Here is a 19,212-nt window from a genome sequence, read left to right as displayed (position 1 = left end):
GTCTCCTTGCAGAGTTTTGATGAAGGCAGCTTGAAAGAACTTAGGATTTCTTTCTAGCTTGTAGCCCAGAAACACAAGTTTCTCACTACTTGCCTCCAAAAAAATTCCAAAGGTAGAGCTAAAAGAAAAATCAAAGGCTGTCCTAAAGGAACAAAAATACCCCAAAAAACAAACAATCCCAACCAAACCAAACAAAAACCCACACCAACAAATAAGCATGAGCACAGAAACACATTCTGCTTTGCTCAGTATCAAAGGAAATTTTGAAAAGGTAAGATACGCTTCAAATAATTTCAATTCAGGATTAATTTAACCAGTAATGAACCTGAATATAGAACAATGGAAAAAAATATCATCTTGGCACAATTAGGCTACCAAGGCTTTGGTCAACACATAAAATGCACATAGAAGCTAACTCATGAGATCTAGTAGATGATTAAGTCCCTTCCAACACCAACCACTCTATGATTCTGTGACCAGGCCTACAAGGCACATTCAGTGAAATAAGACCACCATTACCCATTTCACAATATTATTTAAAATTGCATACTACAGCTGATGTCACAAACTTTCCTTTCAAGGTTGTTTTCCACCCTCTCTCCTGAAAACCTCTGACCTCTTTTACCTTGTGCACAGCTGCATCCCTGAACTCCAACTGAACAAAGAAAAACTGAAAAATGTCCCATCAAGGAAAGATATAAGTCACAGTGGATGTAATTTTATTTTCTCTTGCCATTGCTTGCCATTTTCTTCAATTTATGAGTTCAATTCCACTTTTATAGCTTAGATGGCACAATTCATAGCCAAATACCTAAGTCCTTGCAAAATAAACAAATGCTTTGGTACGCTTCTGTTGCTTCTTCCTTTCTTCTATCCTAGCTGCCAAAACAGATTCAACTAGTCCTTTAGGTGAAAGCTAAAAGTGGTAATAATTCAAATTCAACATTTATAAGTCTGTATAAAGATATGGCAATACAATTTCCTCCTCCATTAAAAATAAAACCAAAAAACCACCTATTAACCCTACTACCTATTTCTATTCCACTGCAGTTGGTAGAATTATCTGAAGATGAAATTAGATAAAATTATATGGATAACAATGTACTTACAAAGCCTCAAAATTTGACCTTTTGCATACAGGAAGACTAAGGTGACTAATTACAAAGGTCAAAAGAAAAATGATCCTGGTATTTCTGCTCTAGATAAAGAAAACAGTTCAGACAAAAAGGTGAGAAAATGTCAAATACCGTGAAGTACATGCACTTACTATGCCTTCATAGCTGTCTTTTATCTTTAGGTTCCTGTTACATTTTTATCGCTCAATTATGATCAGCAACAGCTTTTATGATCAGCAACCTAAATAATACCTAGGCAATGCCTCCAAACATAACTGCTGCAGTTGGTTGGTTTATATAGGACACATCAAAGCAGAGCAAGACAGCAGAACATTGCATAAGATACTGGCAAGGCTTTGCAAAGACTTCAAGAGTCACAACTCTCTGATCATTGAACAGCATTGCTGTTTTTACATTTCTAAGAACAGAGAGGTAAAGAAACAGAATAATGATGCAGATAGATTTTTGGAGCAATATATACTGAAACATATACAGAAAGAGAGAAGAAATGTTATTTTCAGAGCTTGGAAGTGCATACTGGTTAACAGTTGAAGGCCACTGTTATTGACCCTTCAAAGGGAAATGGCATCCTACCAAGCAGCTGTCTTTTCCCTCTGCCCCCCACCATTGCATCCTCTGTGTAAAAAAGCCTTTCCTGTTTTCAGAGGATCATGTTTACAAACACTGGGAGCACACTGGAGAGGTGAACTCTCTAAGGCATGTACACTCCAGTGCATAAGACACTACCATAGAGATCCAGAGAAATGCATTCACACCTTGGTCTGGCATTGCATTTCCTCAGGTAGCTCATGAAAGATAAACACACAGCAGAAAAAAACAAAGTAAAATAATTAGGCTAATAGGCTAAGTCATGCTGTGATTTCATTTGCCATGCAGCTATAATCTATTTAAATTTCAGTGCTTTCTTGATTCCTCCTGAAGTTCAAATAGGAAAATCTCCTATTGCCTTTGCAGCAAAGTGCACTCCTGTTAACTAGGCTCTGCATGTATATATACCAAGCATAAAACGTTTCCTTTCAGCGAGATGTGCAGTCAGAAAAGAGTATCCCTACTAGAAAACCTGACACACACCTACAGAGATGTTTTAATTCATAAAAAAAAAATGATATCAACTTGAAACAGTAATTGGACCTGGACCTGGGATACTCCTCAAGTTGTAGATTTTAAATTTTTCTGTTATTATTACTTATTTGGTCAATCCCTATCTATACATCAATGCAGTCCTTTTTTATGGTATGGCTTTAAAAAAATATTTTTATTAACCTATATTATGCATCTTCCTCTACTGCATTCCTTATGGGAGCTTCCAAGATATTCTTACAAAGAGCAAGATTGCAAATTTCACACTATTAGGGTTCTCCTTTAGAATCTACTGAACTTAAAGCTTCAAATCCTACCTGCGCAGGAGAAATAATGTGTTCTCCTGCTCCAAACTTAACATAGCAGGTGAGATTTTTATATGATATTGTTGTCAAAGATTAATAAAGAACTGATGCTATGAACAGACACCATCTTGGCTACCTTACCAAGCCATTTCATTTCATAGATAAATCTTTCCAAAACCTCTTCTTTTTTATATCCCATTTTCATTTTCACCCGTACCAACCAAACTGTGAAAAGTTATTATCTCCCTCATAACTGATCATATGCCATTCAATGTCAAAGCACACACGAATGCTGGGTGGCTCTGCTCATATGTATATGTGTATGTCTATGTGTATGTACATATATTAAAGAGATTCACATCCGCAGATTTATGCCTGCATGTTTATCCTGGAGATGTTTTCTTTGTCAAATTTCATGCCTCAGTTGTTTTAAATATCCAAAACTAGGAACCAGAGATAAACATCATGGAAAAAAAAAACCCAATGTGTTTCTTTCTATTACAGCAATAAAAGAGAAATTAACTTATTAACTTCTTCTCTCATCTGGGCCTTTAGTAATGTATACCACAACCTGAGTCTTACATCAAATGATGATGTTGAGTCTCTCCACTTTGCTGTTTAATATCTATATACCACTCATCATATTTGACACAGACAGCAACTCTAAGAGATCCTAAATAAAATAAAATAAACCCCACCCACCACTGTATCTTTGATCTATACCCATTAAGTATTTATACAATCAAATATTTTCTTCTTATAGTGTTGTGGAAAGTCACCAGAACTTGAAACATCATGACAAAACTAGAATTTTCCCATAGTAAATGCTAGAGAAAAACAAAAGATTAGTTATGGTTTGGGATGTCTGAAAACATGGAAAATCATGATAATAAAAAAAACAAGTCTCAGCTGTATCTTGGGCAAACCAACCCTGCAGTCCTGGCTCTACATGAAGCAATTTGAACAATCAGTTAATGAGGACTAATAAGCAAACTAAGGTCTGTGCTGTTGGTTAGAAACTCATCAGGAATCCAAAGCTGAGCCGAAAAAATGCTTAGCATCAGAGGCTCAGCTGTATTCATTGTTTTCTGGTAAAACCAAAATAGCATCACAATTTCTGCCTGCATCTTGGCAATCCTCAAACATCAGAAACATGCATTTTCTAACAAACAGGACCTTACAACTTCTCAGCACAGCTTTCCTTTATTTAGACAACTATTTGCTTGTTTTTTTCTAGGCCCATAAAGGGTGTTAAGGACCTTGAGCCCAGGGCGCACCACGCAATGGAGCTGTGTCCAGCTAGCCTAGGAATTTGTGGGAAACTTTGGAATTCCCTGTGCTACTCTTTGCTCAGAGGAACAGTACTAACAGGCTTCCAGGCAGGACCCTGAAAAAAGCCAAGTTCATAGATACATAATTCCCTGTTTCTCTGTTGTTTTTACCTTATCAATTTAGCTCTCTTGAAGGCCAGCTTTCTTCAAATTTAAAAATATGGAAGCCTCAGGTGGACCTGAACAGTTGGTCCTCCTCATATCTTTTTAGCCTCATGGTCTACTAAGATAAAGCTTACTAAGGGCAGCTTTGGTCACTGATGCAGAATGCAGGCTCCACTCTGATCAGTTCTTAAGATGGCAGTCAGTTCTTTCATTTGTTAGGTGTCAAACACAGGAATACTGAAAAGAACGTTCTAACCATGGCCAGGTTATCTCTAGCTGAATGTGTTTAGAATTATAATATCAATCTTAGCAATTATTTGGTGGTTTTTGATAATATAAAACAAAGCAAAGCTATGGAAATAAAAAGCAGAGTCTAATGAAGAGAGGAAAACACCTAATTCTAGCTATTTACAGCTTCATAAACCTCAGTCTTTGACCTGTAACTAATTCCATAGTGATGGAGCTGTTCACTCAAATGCTGGTAAGAGGTGTCAGTGTAAATCTCCCAGAAGCTCATTTGAACATATTTGCTAAGGTCTGGCTGATAGAGCTCTGATGGGACACCCAGAGCAAGAGATGAGTATGGTCTCTGTGCAGTACTGAATAAAATGAAATGCACAGCAAAATGTGAAACATTAATTTGAAAAACTGAGAGGAGCACTTGTTTCTGATTTTGATGTACAGAACTCAGAGAAGCTGTGCCATGCTCAAGAGAGCACTGAGAACTTCTGACCAGGCTGCCTTTTACTTTCTGAAACCCAGTCAGGAAGAGACTAAAAGACAGAGAGACAGAAATTTGCCTTTTAATGCTTATTTAGCCAGAAATCACTGCATACAATAACAACATAAATCTAGCGCAAATCCCATGCCACTCCTTGCATTTTTCCCTGACACTATCCATGGTGTGGCTGGAAAAAGCTAGCTTTACTTTTAAAATAAAACAATCAAACAAACAACACAACCCATGGAAGAATGTGTTTAAAAGACTACTGCATAAGAAGCAGCATGCTAGACCACAGACTGAGAGCACTCAGTTTGGGCCAGGGCAGAAGGCCTTAGGAGGTACCTCCAGCACAGCATTAAAACATCATGCTAAACATGACCAAAGTTCCCACAGGGCTTATTGGTGCTCTATGCCATCATGGTAAGAGAAAGAAGTTTTAGCAAAGCAGACCTGCTGCTGGTCAGGACAGGGATATTAAAGTATGCTGCAGTAGGTACAGACCTTTAAATCAACCTTCGGCCTTTCTTAGTTAGTAGTTGTTATCAACTTTACTTACTTATTTAGTAACAGGCACATCAGGCTGAGCTTTGCTCTCCATGAAAACTATTTTAACACAAAGCAGATTTGGATCCGTATTTGTTTTGAACCACAGGCGAAAAAACAATACATTTAGTTTGGAAAAAGGCTGCCAAGTGGATGAAAAAGGCCTGCAAGTTTTCCTTTTGGTCGCCCTTAGCATTTACTGTCAACTTTTCCCAGCTCAAAACCCAAAGTCTGCTCTCAATTAGCCTGGCATAGATCAGAACAACTCCATTGACTTCAGACAACTTTTCTGGATGTAGAGCATTGTGAGATAGAGCAGAATTTGGCCAATATTGTCTTTTTTTTTGTTGTTTTACTGGCACCATGAATTTCTCTCTTTTTGGAAGACTTTTCGGTTGACACAAAGCAGATGACTGTGGACAACCTGTTTGATGTGGTAAACAAAAGCAAAGTCATTGCCAAAACAGCTGATGAGCTAGAAAGAAAAGAAACATGAATATTGTGGGGAGGAGAATGATGGGAAAGAACTTGAACCTTCTCCTGATTTTGGTACAGAAGTCCAAAAATAACCTAGAATATTTCCCAAAATAAAACTTAGTACAGTGTATGAATGCAACTTCAATCTCTAACCGTGTTCATCAGACGCAATTCCACTGGGTCTAATCCACTGTAAAACCAGATATAAGACATCTGCAGCCACACACAAAGTTTAAAGCTTTCAGCAGGAACAACACAGTAAGATTATCATTAGTACTGTTACAATTCCTACTGGGAAAGAAAATGTAGTGAAGGAATTGAGACTGAAATCCATTCTGTAACTATTTTTTGGGAAATAGAGCACTGCAAAAACTTAGTGCCAAATTTTTTTTCTTTCTCAAGAGGAACCAGGGTTATGAACTAACAGGTCATTAGCAGGAGACAGTTCTTTCATGGCTGAACAGAAGTCACTTTCAATTTACAGAGGTAGTGAGTAATTTTATCCATTTGTATAGATTCCTCTCTACAACATTAACAATGGAAACAACAGGGTCATAACGAGCACTTCTTCTGACAAAATCAAGTGATGCCTGCATCATATTCTTACATAGGATTATAAAATTTAAATGCAAACTGCCACAAGATCAATCTATTCAAGTCCTTTAAAACCATAAATATTTTGCATTTAAGATCATATGCTCAAATTTGAAAATCTGATTAGAGAAAACCTCTTTCCATTTTAGTCTAATTCAAATTCTATAAATTTGTAAAAACCTTAAAGGACACATTCAACTTCACTATTTTTCTGCCTAAACATTAATGAGTAGAAGCTATAAGGCTTTTAGGCTTTTCCTTTTTTCCTTTCCTTTTTTTTGTTTTATGGTCTCAATTTAGCTATCAGGTGTAGAGATACTGTTGCACACATCTGGACTATTTCACTAGAAGTTGAGAGTTACTGGAATAAGATAAAGCAGGAAGGCTGTTTTTCCTCTTCCTACCACAACTACAGATTTGGGCAGATAATGAATCTAAAAATGTGAAGGACAGAATCTGCTTATCTGAAAAGCTTGTTTACCAGAAACACTTTACCAGAAAAATAAGAATTATAGAAGATCCAACAGTTGACTAACTTCTTTTTATGGTAACTTAAACAATTTCACTGAGCAGAGAACTTGCATCCTCAAATCCTGAACATACTTTGTAGTCTGTAATGTCCCATGGGAAAAAAATCTGATTTGCTAGCTACAAATAATTCCCTGCCTTTACTTGTTAAGAGGACTGGATAATGGGGGTGGGGGCTGAGGCAGTATTTTTATTTAACTAATATGCAAAGTAAGGATCAGAATTACACGCATTCATAATTGCATGCCTTTTTCTTTACAGAGCCAGGTGAGCAAGTTGGACATTCCAAATGGAAATGAAGAGAATTTAATTATTGTCTTACAGAAGATAACTGTAACACAAAATTAAAATTCACTGCTTAGAGAAAGATTTCTTTCTTGTATTTAAACTTTAAATAAGGTTTAAAATATGTCACTGTCAAAAAACGTGTGAAGCAGAACTATATTTTTTTTTCAAAAAAGTAGCATGATTATTGAAATTATGTTATGTTGGTTAAAAAATATTTCAAAGAGCTTCTGAAACTGATCTGTTGTGGTTTTATTCCCTCTATTCTATTCCCACTAAAAATTAGCTCAAACGCAAATTTATCAGGAGTTACTGAAGCCTGCAAAATAAAGCTAGCAAGCACACACATTAATAGTGAGAAAACATGTTGGTAGAAGTTGTTGTCCTGGATGGCTTCTATTAGTTTAATTAACAGTAAGGGAATGAACAATTCCCTTCTGCAGAATGGAAGCATCTCCTTTCCAATCCAAATTCATGAGTTTAACAAAAAAAAAATCATATAAATCATATAACCATAAATATCTGCTCCACATTCATGGTTACAGATTCCCAGTCATATTGTTAAGTCCTGAAGCAGGGCCCAAGGTCATGCACAAGGCATCCCATGCAGAGCAGCTGAAGCTCCCAGCTGTACTCTGTACTCACTCTGAAGATGCTTTAAACTCATCCTCAAATGCACTGTCTTCCTTGTTATCAGCCTTTAAGAGCATGGGGCTCTCAGCTGGCAGCCCACTAAAGACCAGGCCATGGAAGGCGATGGAAAACAAGTGTTAATGTGTTGTCAAATGCCAAAAGAAAAAGAAAAGAAAAAGGAAAAGAAGAAGAAAAAAAAGAAAACAAGGTGCTATGTATGTGGTATACAACCTTCAACTACTATTTCAGTTATCTGGGGTCTTACATTTTCATATTGCCAGAACCCATTAAACTTTAGTCAACCCAGGTCTCTTTGCAAGGACTGCTTTACATGCAACATAGGATTTTAAGACTCTAAGTTTACATCCCCTGTGAACCAAGAGAAACCTTCAATGAACTTCCCAAAAGTTATCATTAATACAAGATATGCTCTTGTACAGACCATGCTTCAGTTTTTCAAACTGCATCTTCAGCAACGAGATGACAGTGTCCAGCTTTTGCTGTCTGCAGCTTTCATGTATCACCATCTGAGCTAGTCAGCCAGATTCCCTTTAGAATCAACAGCCAGTCTCAGAGCTTGATTCATCTTGGTTGAAATTTCAGGCATGTAGAACACATTTGATAACTGAAGGCCCACCAGTGCTTGCTGCACTGCACTGACATCAAAGAGAGGAGGGCTGATCAGACATGAAACTGTGGTGAATTACTTCCAGCCCTGTTGTGCAGCAGTCAGACACACTGAGGATCTGCAGCTCCTTTTTTTCCTAAGCACACACAGCCTAAGCCAACCATCATAGGACTGGCAAAGACACCATCTTCAACTGACTCCACTGTTGCAAACTGCTGCTCAGCTAGCCATTACTGCCTCTCTTTTGCTAATTATAAAACGTTAGATATATTCACTACTCTGCTGTAGCCTCAAAGGCAAATATTTATGCTGGAATGAAGAGGAGGAAAAAAAAATAAGAATGAACTGTAACATACACAGGACAAATAGCTCTGAATTAACGTTACCATGCTCTTGTTACAATCTTCTGTTATGTGAACATAGTGAATATAAAATCTGCCAATGGATGAAATTAGGCTGAGTTAGTTCTCATACCAAATGCTCTATGCCGTGTGGTTTGGGTCTCCCTAGGATGGATGGTGCCAAAGAACTTAGCTATGTAGGTAAGTCACCCACAAATACATTTCCTTTTTGTGCTGCTGTTTTAACTCTGAATATGCTTTTGTTTTTTTCATTTTTATTTCAATGAAAAGAGGAAGAGAAAGAAAAGCCTATCGTATTAATAAAGTGCAATGAGCAGAAAGCGACGGGAGAAGAAAGGAATATCCCTCAGCTCCTGCCCTTACCTCTCACTGAGCTCCTCCACGCGCTGCCCGTGGCTCAGCACGAAGCTGGACTGCCCGCAGGGGCTGGCAGGGGCTGACACAGTGCTCTTGACGTTGTTGTGTGCCGAGTGCCTGCGGCTCCGCCGGCGCTCCAGCCCCCTGCGCTCGCCCGCACCGAGGCTGGCCCTCCTCCGGTCCTTGCGCCCGCTGGGAGGCGGCTCAGCACCCTCATCTCCGTCCTCATGCCTCAGCGTCACCTGAGAAACAAAGGAACAAGGCACACACGGTCCCCTCAGCTACCACAGGTCTTCACACCTAGGCTTAGAAATTTCCTGGTCTCAACATGATTAACTCCAATTAGCGTCACTGTTTCTGCAGCTATCCCTGAAAGTCACTGTGTATCCATTAGTGCAGTGCGGCAGCTCTAACCATGGAATTATATACTGATGTCTTGCATACAACATTACAGGACCTGTAACAACACATTTATGTGCCTCCTAATCTTTTTGTCTTCTTTTTAATGTGGGACTGAATTTTCAAGGAAGCTGAGCAGTCTTGGATAACTAGTTCTCTTTATATCCTTCCAAAATACTCAGGCAAAGACTTGGTTTTAGTGAAGTAAACAGGAAAAAACTCCATGCATTGACTGATTCAACATTTCCTCCTGTTCAGACACGACACTTGTAGTGATTAAGCAGAAGTTACCATCTAGAGTGTGCTGGAATTAGCAGAGGACTAAAGCATGGGTGCAATGCCAAATATCTCAAACTGCTGCACGCCCCAGATGTGCCAATGTGAACTACCTCTAATAGAAACTACCTCTAATAGAAACATGAGGAGACAGATTCCTGGCTGAAACAACGTAGTATCTAATGACTCTCATCTGAAATGCAGCCTAACATCTAAATAATCATTGTAAGTGAAAGATCCACTCAAATGGGCAGAGGTACAAAAAGGGTGATGTGTGCCATCAGAAGAATGCCTATCTTCTTGTTCCTATTAGTCTTGTTACTCTGGTAATTCTTACCAGAAGTTTTTTTTTTTTTTTTTAAAAAGGGGGGAAGTGACATATCTCCGCTTGGGGTGTAAAATCTGTTTCTGTAAGGAAAAACAGATTTTTCAGGTAAAAAACAGGATTGGCAGATAAAAGGAAGAACCTGCAAAAACATGTTTAAATTTAATTTGGTCATCAAGAAAAAGCTGGCACCAAATAGGTCAACTGCCAGTTCTGCAAGTAAGTCTTTCAGTAGGTGCAGCATGCACAAAAACCAATCCATCCTTTTAAGATTAATCACTACATTTTAAAAAGGCTGTTTATAAGATGATGCCTCCGATAATAGAAAAAGAAAGAACATTACTGAGCCCTCTGCTTCTCTTGCTCTTCCTAGAAATTGCTGTGTATAAAGCTTAACTCTGCTAGTTAGTGAAGTGGCATGGGAGTAGAACTGATGGAGAAAATGGAGAATCAAATCTATTAAATCCTTTGCTGGACTTAGGCAGCGATGAAGTAATTTAACTTTGTCATATGAGAACACTAATTCACATTTACATTAAAACTTCAGCCTAAACCTCCTACCTTCACCACTTCCCAAAATCTGAAAAAAGGCTAATTATTAAGAAAATGGATTTCCTACCCCTACATATAAATGCTTCAGAAGAAGTTATTTTATACCTAGGTGGTAAATGTGGAGTCACTCATTACTGCAAACTGCATAGGATCTGGTCCAGTGTAAACTCTTAAACACGGACTTGCTGGATATTCAGTTGCAGAACAAGTGGTACTTATGAAGTTGAGCTCAGCTGAGCCTTTTTGATGAGCTGAATACTTTTGCACATGGGAAGAACTTCTACTTGCTTCAGCATGTGCAACTAGCAGTTGCAGAGAGGAGGCTAGTAAATGTGCTGGTTTGCCTTGGACTATGCCCCAGCTTTAATACAAAATGCCTTTGCATTAAAGGCAGCTATGTGCCATAGCAGGTTACATATACAAATGTGTACAATACTTACAGCAACCAGATGTTTTTCTTTTAAAATAGGAGAGATAACCAAATTTCACCTAGGTTACATTCCCCCCCTCCTCTCAGCTTTGAAGTTTGCACAAGCTGTAAGATGCATAAAACAGGGCATGTTATGTTACCTCATAAATGTTAAATTGCTCAACTAAGTCCAAGTCTGTTCCTTTCTTGTTCAAGTGTCTCTGTGAAATAGCTTCGATGCCTAGCTCTTCCAGACAGTCCACCACATCGTAGAAAGAGTCTTGATCTGGCAATCCTGACAGCGTCTAAGAATCAAAGGAAAAACATTTAAATCTGTTTGTTTTGAAAAGAATTAAACAAAGGATTCTGAAAGTGGGTGGCAAGTGGTACTATGTATGATTTCAATAAAGTAAAACCCATGATGTGGGAGTAGAGACACTGATAGAAAATAAAAAACAAGTGGCAGAGATTTTAACAAACAACTCTTTGCACTATGTAGAAAAATGAATAATTGGCAAAACAAATCAATGTTGTTATTTTATACAAAAAAGTATGGAAAATGTAGGTCTTTAAAATACGCAGTTGGATTCTTTCTGGCGGCGTTCAAGTGCAGACTTAAAGAACAGAGAATATTAAACCATCAAACACAGGGATAAAAGCAAAGAGGGAGGAAAAAAACCCCAAAATGTTTAGCTAAAAAGAGTAAAGCTCAGTTCCTACTGATTCTTTTAGGTTTAGCCTTAAGAAGAAAAAGTCCAAGGCACAGCTATGTGATGTCAGGATAGCAGGAAATATCCTGCACCATGTGCCTACTGCCCTCCACACCTGCAGCAACAGTCATCTTCCCTGAGCACAAATTGGTTTGTACAGGATAGTGACTCCTCTGCTCCCTTTCAAACTAAAAAGGCTTATTAAAGTTACTCCTTAATTCCTATTCCAGCTTGCTACTGATTCCTAGTCACTTTGTGCTGATTTTTCACTGCTCCTTATGCATGATGCAGAAAGACTAGTTTAATCCTGCAGATGTTGAGCAGAAACAACTGTACACACCATACCACCTACCTGCAGGGCAAGGACATCCCTCCCCACAGGAACCAGACTGTGCAGAGCTGCTGCTGCAAAATACCTGAGAGTGCAGGCTGGAAGCAACACAGTTTTTCTGGATTAGCTCATCAGAGAGGTTTACTCCGAAGTAGTTTCCTCTCTCCCATTCAATTAGCTACGTAATTTATCTATAGTCCCAGCTGAGGAGATAAAGACCAAGGCAAAGAGATGCAAAACCCAGGCCCTCTCAAAGGAGAGCTACATCCTCTCATGGCTGGGATGAACTGTGCTTTGTGAATGCTGTTTTTCTGGAGCCCATCTTCTCCAAGGTGGCTCTGAGCAGCAGAGTGCAGAAAACAGGAGCCCCTCTAGGCTGCCTCCCTACACCAAGAACCTTCACATTCAGAAAAATGGATCTGGATTACCTGACTAATGAGAGAAATGGGCAGCTGACATAGCTGTCTTGTTAAAGCACATCTTTCCTGTGATGTAAGCCATGAAATATGTGCACCAACAAAGTACATTTTAATTTTTTTTCTAATTAAACACAACACAACAACATTTTCTTCAGTCATTACAGGATTTTTAACTGGTGAAATCCACAACAACAGGAATTCTTAGCACAAAGATCAATTAAGTGTTAAGGTTATATGTTCGGGTTTAATTAGAAATTTCTCTTTTTCCAAGACAGCATTTTGTTTAGAACCCACTAAAGACGATGAAACTAAAACATCCTGAATAGCGCTGAAAACAGGTACCACATTTATTTTGTTCCTTCCTAAACTGACACCTAGCATTGAGTAAAAATCTGAGGATTCAGCAAATGAAGTTCTCATACTGCACATTCAGTGGAACTTTAACTTGGATGTGGAAATATTATCATAGAAAAGTGTTCAACTATGAGGCTTTCGGTTGCAAATGAAAGACATGGACAGCAACTATTCTGACCAAAATGCCTTCGTGCACAGTAGGATGTGATGTTTATCTGCAAAATGGTGGAGGAACAGTCAGATCTTCTGAGCATTTACTTCCTAAAATAATAGGAAATTATCTTCATATTGATATGCAGATCACCCACCTTCAAGTACAGCTTTTTTAAAATCCAAACTAAGGCAAGCTGTAGACTGGAAAAACAGCAGCATAAGGTAGTATTTACTGGCAACTGCTGCTGTCAGCAGTCTTTTATTGGTTATTATAATTTTAAATCACACAGCAGTGTAAATCAAATTTTCACTGCATGTTGTTGACGAGAACTGGACAATAAAATATTTTTCCTTTGCATGGTTTGTCATTGCACTCACAGATTCACTTTCAGAGCCTAAAGCATATCAAATTCAATTTCTAACTACTCCAAGAAAAATAACAAAGGTAATACTGGAACTATGCATAACCAGAAGTATCTGCACTGGGATCACTCTCATCTAAGAAATTCATTAATACCCAAATCCTCACACATTAAGAGAGGGTTAATAAAATATTGGCATAACTAAATTGGTTAAGCATAAATAAAAGAGAGGGAGAAGATAAAAGGACTAGAGCAATTCTTATGTCTGGGCAGATATGTTTCCTGCTTTGGAGCAGGAAGGAACACAGTCTGTAAATGGATACATGGAGAAAGAAAAAAGAGTACAGACATGCTTCCTTAAGACAAATCCTTCATGAGGACTCTGCCTGCACTGAAAACTTTGACATTTCCTTGTCTAGAGAAGCTGAAACCATCTGAGCCTTCTTTGTATTCTCTTTGGGGTAAAAAAATTACAACTGTTATATGCTGCTTGCTGTTTTCTCTATAATCATGAAAAATATCCCATTAAAAACATCATAAAGCTGCCCATAAGCCAGATCATAATTATAAGTGTGGATTTGTGGGATTCCTCTCTTCCTTGATCTTCATAACTGCCTTGCTTCTTTGACTGTGACATGCTTTTTCTTTTTGAATGTTTTTAAAGAACTACCTCCTCCTAAAAGTAGCTTTAAATGTACTGAAAAACTCAGACTAATGGAATCAACTACAGGACAATAAAAGCATCAGCAGGGAAAACCTTTGAGGAAGTCAAACACCAGGTAGGTTACAACTGTGCAAATGATGAAGAGAACTATCTCAGAATGAGGAATCAGTACACAAAACAAGGTGGAAAGCAGAGACATTAATGACTGATCCCCTTGGCTTTAATAGCAGATACAGACAGAAGCATATGTAACTGCTAATGCTTTCCAGAAAGAGTACAGCAGTAAAGTAAGGTGGTCTTTTAAACTCAAGAGGAACCTTACTACTGTGGAATCAAGAGCAAACGTGACTCTAAACATAAGTACAGTAAGATCAGTAACATCACCAGGAGAGGTTAGTCCTTCTCAGACATATTTGCTGGAAAATATCTGCCATTAAGAAATCATTTTATTAAAAAAAAAAAAAAAAAAAAAAAACACAAAAAAAAAAACCAACAAAAATGAACAAAAATCCAACAAAAAAGCAACCCACAATTCCAATCATGTAGCCAAGAGCCCAGTAAACTGGCAGCTTGGTGTATAACCCCCATGAACAAAATCAGCATTTTCAAGTGAATGCAATGAGTAATAATAATATTTCCTAATACTCTGCCCTATTAAGTATAACCATAAACCACACAATTATTTTGTTTGCCAAGAGTATGTTGGCTTTCTGTGCTCTTAAAAAATTAATCTTTAATTTTTGTACTCCCTCCCCTACAATTTGTCTGTGACTAGATGCTGATTTTTAAGGAATTTACAATTATAAATTTCTAACTTTCAAGAACTTTCTATTTTCTCCCTCCCAACAGCATAAGCCAATATTTCAGAAAATATTTGACTTTACTGCAAAACTATGACTTACAAATCCAGTCACCAAACAATATAAGGAAATCAGAAAAAAATGTAACCTTAATTTTTTTAAGCAGAAGCACCCTTACTAGCACTCAGACCTGTTTAATTAATCATATTTATATCACAGCAAAAAAAAAAAATAAAATTAAACTATTTGAACTAGAAAACTATGCATGACACAACCTTTGTGAGCATGTGATCTTTTCACCAGCACTTGCATTCCTTCTCCCCTTGGATAATCTGTTGAGTTACTTTGTCATGTTTTCCTTTAGCACAGCATTGTCAGTACTGGGAGAGGAGCCATGTCAGACCACAATTCCACACAACATCCACCAAAATAACACCTCTGCTCCCAGCTGCTGCCTCTGGGTGGCTGCAGCACAAGTAACAGGAGTGTGCTGATTGAGTACAGCTTGTCCTGCAGCTTCTCTATGACAGGTCTCTTCCATCACATACTCTCAACAGGGAAGTCCATTACACAATTGAAAACACCAATATTATCTGCACCAGTCATGCCAACAAAGTAAACAAACCTTGTTAACCAAGGTCATTGCATAAACCAGTAATTCTGTATCAACTCCATCTTTCTCCTCCAGTATCTCCATGATGTTGGACCATGGCTTGGCTCCTAGAGGAAAAGCAGAAACTTTGGTTATGGTGATCAAAATGGGAAGCTACATAAAAAGCATCTACTTATCCACAAAGTGGCACAAATTGGAATTTGTGACCAGGTGAAAGCTCAAGCAGAAAGATTCAGCTTTGTCTACAGTCTCTCTTACTCCCCTGAGAGGGAAGTTAATGTAGACAGTGAAAACTACAATCCAGCCTATTGCAGGGATATAAAATATGGCAGGTGGACTCTCTACAAAGGCACCAGCTTCTCTCCCTTGGTGATGAAGGGAGCACAGCACACTGTGCTTTGCTAGCACAGTGACTGACACCAAAATTCTGAAAATCAGGTGACAGGAATTTTACCCAGCCTATCATAGGTTCACATAGGCTTTGATAAATCTTCAGTAGAGACCTACGTGCTGTGCTTTCAGTGTGCCTGCTGCTCCTATTTCTAGTGCTATTGCCGAGTTGTGCTGCATTAAGGTAAGGCAGGTTAACAAAACATTGTGGCAGAGAAACAGCTTTCTCAAATTACAGGCTATATGTCTTGGACAAAAGAAACGATCAATGAGGGAAAAGATATTTGCTATGGCTCATTCCCAAAATACTTTAATAGGAAACCCACCTACAGAACTTTCAGATATGATTCTCTCATTTTTCACTAAGAAAGGTCAAAATTTTTGCTTTTAGTTACTAGCTTGATTTGCATGTTGATTTGCATTTACATATTTCTCTGATCTAAACCCAAACGGTTTAGTGAGTTATTGTGCTAAAAACATCAGGCAAGCAATACACTACCCAGATTCAGCCTCTTGTGTGGAAGGTGCTTGTAAAACAGTCCTATCTCACTTGACTGAATGGCAAGATGGCTGTATGTACCAAATTTTATCTAGGAAAACTGAAATAAATAACGAAAGACTCCAATCCAATGTTTTGTGCAGAGTAAAGTTAAAGGTGAGGAGGACTTATAAATCCAGTCACCAAAAGCAGAGAGCTAACCTTAGCCCTGAGTTACACTCAATTCAACTACACAACATAACTGTGATAGTCTTTCAGTTTCAGAGGGAAACATGCAGAGTATTCCCACATCCCCTGAACACTATATAGCTGATGAGAGTTTGACTATAATCAGGCAGAAAAATGCAAACGTGCCATCACAGCCACGTGTTGCTGACTGATCAGTCAGCCCAAGGTCTAAACTCTGTATTACCCTGTAACAGCCCTTGCTTATTAAAGATGGTATCCGACAGGTACCCTGCTACACAACATAAAATCTCTGCTAACCAAGGATCTGCATTTTCAAGGCAATGGCAATGCACTGCGTGGAAAAACCTGTCTAAAAGTGAATGTGCAGACAGCAGTATTTCTCCTTTTTTTCTCCCCCCTCAGACAGTCTCTGATCTTTACCAGTCAGGGCTTTTTTATCTTAAGCAAAATCAAAGGAGGAAGGAGATTCACTCTCAGATCTCCAGATGTATCTATATGCATTCCTAATTAAATACTAATTCAAATACATGTCTGTAATGAAAATACACTAGACACCTCTTTACCAGATTCTCTATATTGCCAGGCATTTTGCGCAGTATATGTTCAAAAGTCATGTGGAACAAATTCACTCAGCTTGCAAATGATTTATGATCAGCAGGAATGATATTCTCACTACAAAAATGTTTTCCTGTGGTTTTCAGTGAAAAAAAATGAAAAATGGAAGGAAATAGGAAAGAGAAACAAAATGGGGAAACCATGCAAGTCTGACTCACAATAATGCCATTTGGAAAAACAGTGAGTTGATAACAACATAAAAACATAATTATTTAATCCACTGAATTATTCAGTGAGAGTTCTTTGTTATTGCAGACAGGTTCTACTCTTATTGGAACAATCCTGGTTTTTTTTTTGGGCAGCATCCATGTATCATAAAATAATAATTTCATGGTCACCTTGCTGTTTTCCTGCAAGGATGATACATAATATTTTTCAAGCAATGCTGCTATTTTATTTCAGAATACAATTTTTAAAAAATATTGTTGATTGGACACACCTGCTAGTAACGCAGCCCTGTAAAAGCTCATCTATCTTTCAAAAGCTTTCTTTTTACTTCTGCAACTTAACTTCCAAAATCTAGGCTTAAATTCCAAATTCTTCATCTATTCCCTAACTACAGTCAAGAGGAGGCAGTACTATCAATAACTTTGACAGAGCTATTCCAATTTATACCAGGTTAAACCTTTCCTTCAAATGTTATTTCCTCCATTTTGATCTCAGTCTGAACAGCCAAGAAGTGAAGGTGGAAATAGCTGTGAGGCCATCTACTACCCACCCAGAACAAGGCAGTTCTGCTGTGGAAGTTGCACCATGAGCTTCCTCCCTTGCTGTCCTTGGGTTAATATTCTTCCACATATATAATGAGAATCTGTAGTTTCCAACCTATGATCCATACAGCATGGGACATACACAGATTCAGCTCAGCTCTCCCTTTCAGAGCTCCCCCTTCCAGAGCCTGTGCAGTCCAGCACGCTTAAAGTGAAAAGAGACCTGTTCAGATTACGATCATAATGAGGAAAACTGCATTTGAAAATAAAGGTTTCATCTTGTACACATTGGAGTAGCTCTGCCAAAGTCATTGATAGTACTGCCTCCTCTTGATTCTAGTTAGGGAACAGGTGAATGTCTTCCTTCACCAGATCCTGATGTAGAAAAATGATGATCTAGAAGATTGATGATATAGAATCCAGTGATTTTTCTGGGAGCAGATGGGTAAGACTTTGTGGCAAAATCAATGAGAGTGATGAAACAGGCTCAGTGAAGTGAAGCGCCAGAGATTGAGTTTTGTGTTTTCCTGCCTCCTAATGGGTAAAATGAGAACTGCTTGACTGCCCAATAGGGGCTTGTCACTTGGAAGAGCTCTTTGTCACAGCTATTCTGACAGGGAGGCTGCAGTCTCAACTCTGATGCTACTTGCAGGGTTATGAGTAACCATGTATGGTGTATAGACAAAGAACAATGAGTCTGCAAAAATTAAGCAAATATTAAATTAATTCAGTGTATTTTCAGAATGACATTGCCCATTGTTTTAAGTCCCAGTCTTTTCTCAGTTTCCTCTTTGAATGCTTTTACATTTATTTGAATGTTTTTGTTCATGTCATACACAAAACCTTGACACCAGAACTACAAAACAGGTGCACAGTTTGTATAAAGCATGAAATATCGTGCACGAGGGCAGAATCATGCATGAGAACTGCCACCAGCTTAGAGAGTGTCTGTCTCCAGCAGCTATAGGCTGGAAAGGTAGTGATACTTTTGTAAAGACCTTGACATCTTGTACTTCTGACTATTTATATTTGAATGAACTTATATCTTTCCATCGTACCTACAGTGTGTGAGTTAATTTAGTGGAATCTAACTATGAATGAAATTGCAGGAAAAGCAAAGAACAGATAATGAGGGCCATTTGGCTCTAATCTCTATGCTAAAATATGATTGTGATAAAGAAGCCCTAGACAGCAGAGTACAATACCAGCTCCACTTCCCAGAGCCTTTGCAATCTTATGCTTAAACTGAAAAGAGACCAAATTCCTCTGGAGTTCTGAAACAAAAAGCATGGGAGAAGGGAGGAGCTAAATGGAATTGCAAGGAGAAGCTAATTCCTGTATGACAAGGGCCATG

At 38.3% G+C, this 19,212-nt stretch overlaps 1 protein-coding gene across 2 annotated transcripts in view; it reads right to left on the bottom strand.

Annotated features, from left to right (window-relative positions):
• The window catches only part of FHOD3 (formin homology 2 domain containing 3), a 376,458-nt gene that overhangs the window by 102,786 nt on the left and 254,460 nt on the right, over positions 1-19,212 (bottom strand). For both annotated transcript variants that reach the window (XM_058806162.1, XM_058806153.1), the window contains exons 8-11: positions 15,468-15,562; positions 11,211-11,354; positions 9,095-9,330; positions 7,754-7,840 (exon numbers count right to left, since the gene is read on the bottom strand). In XM_058806162.1, the coding sequence (XP_058662145.1) occupies positions 7,754-7,840; positions 9,095-9,330; positions 11,211-11,354; positions 15,468-15,562 (562 nt within the window). The remainder of the gene's footprint in view (positions 1-7,753; positions 7,841-9,094; positions 9,331-11,210; positions 11,355-15,467; positions 15,563-19,212) is intronic.

Source organism: Ammospiza caudacuta, chromosome 1, assembly GCF_027887145.1.
Source record: "Ammospiza caudacuta isolate bAmmCau1 chromosome 1, bAmmCau1.pri, whole genome shotgun sequence".
Lineage (NCBI taxonomy): Eukaryota > Metazoa > Chordata > Aves > Passeriformes > Passerellidae > Ammospiza > Ammospiza caudacuta.
This window is presented reverse-complemented; position numbering and strand designations above follow the sequence as displayed.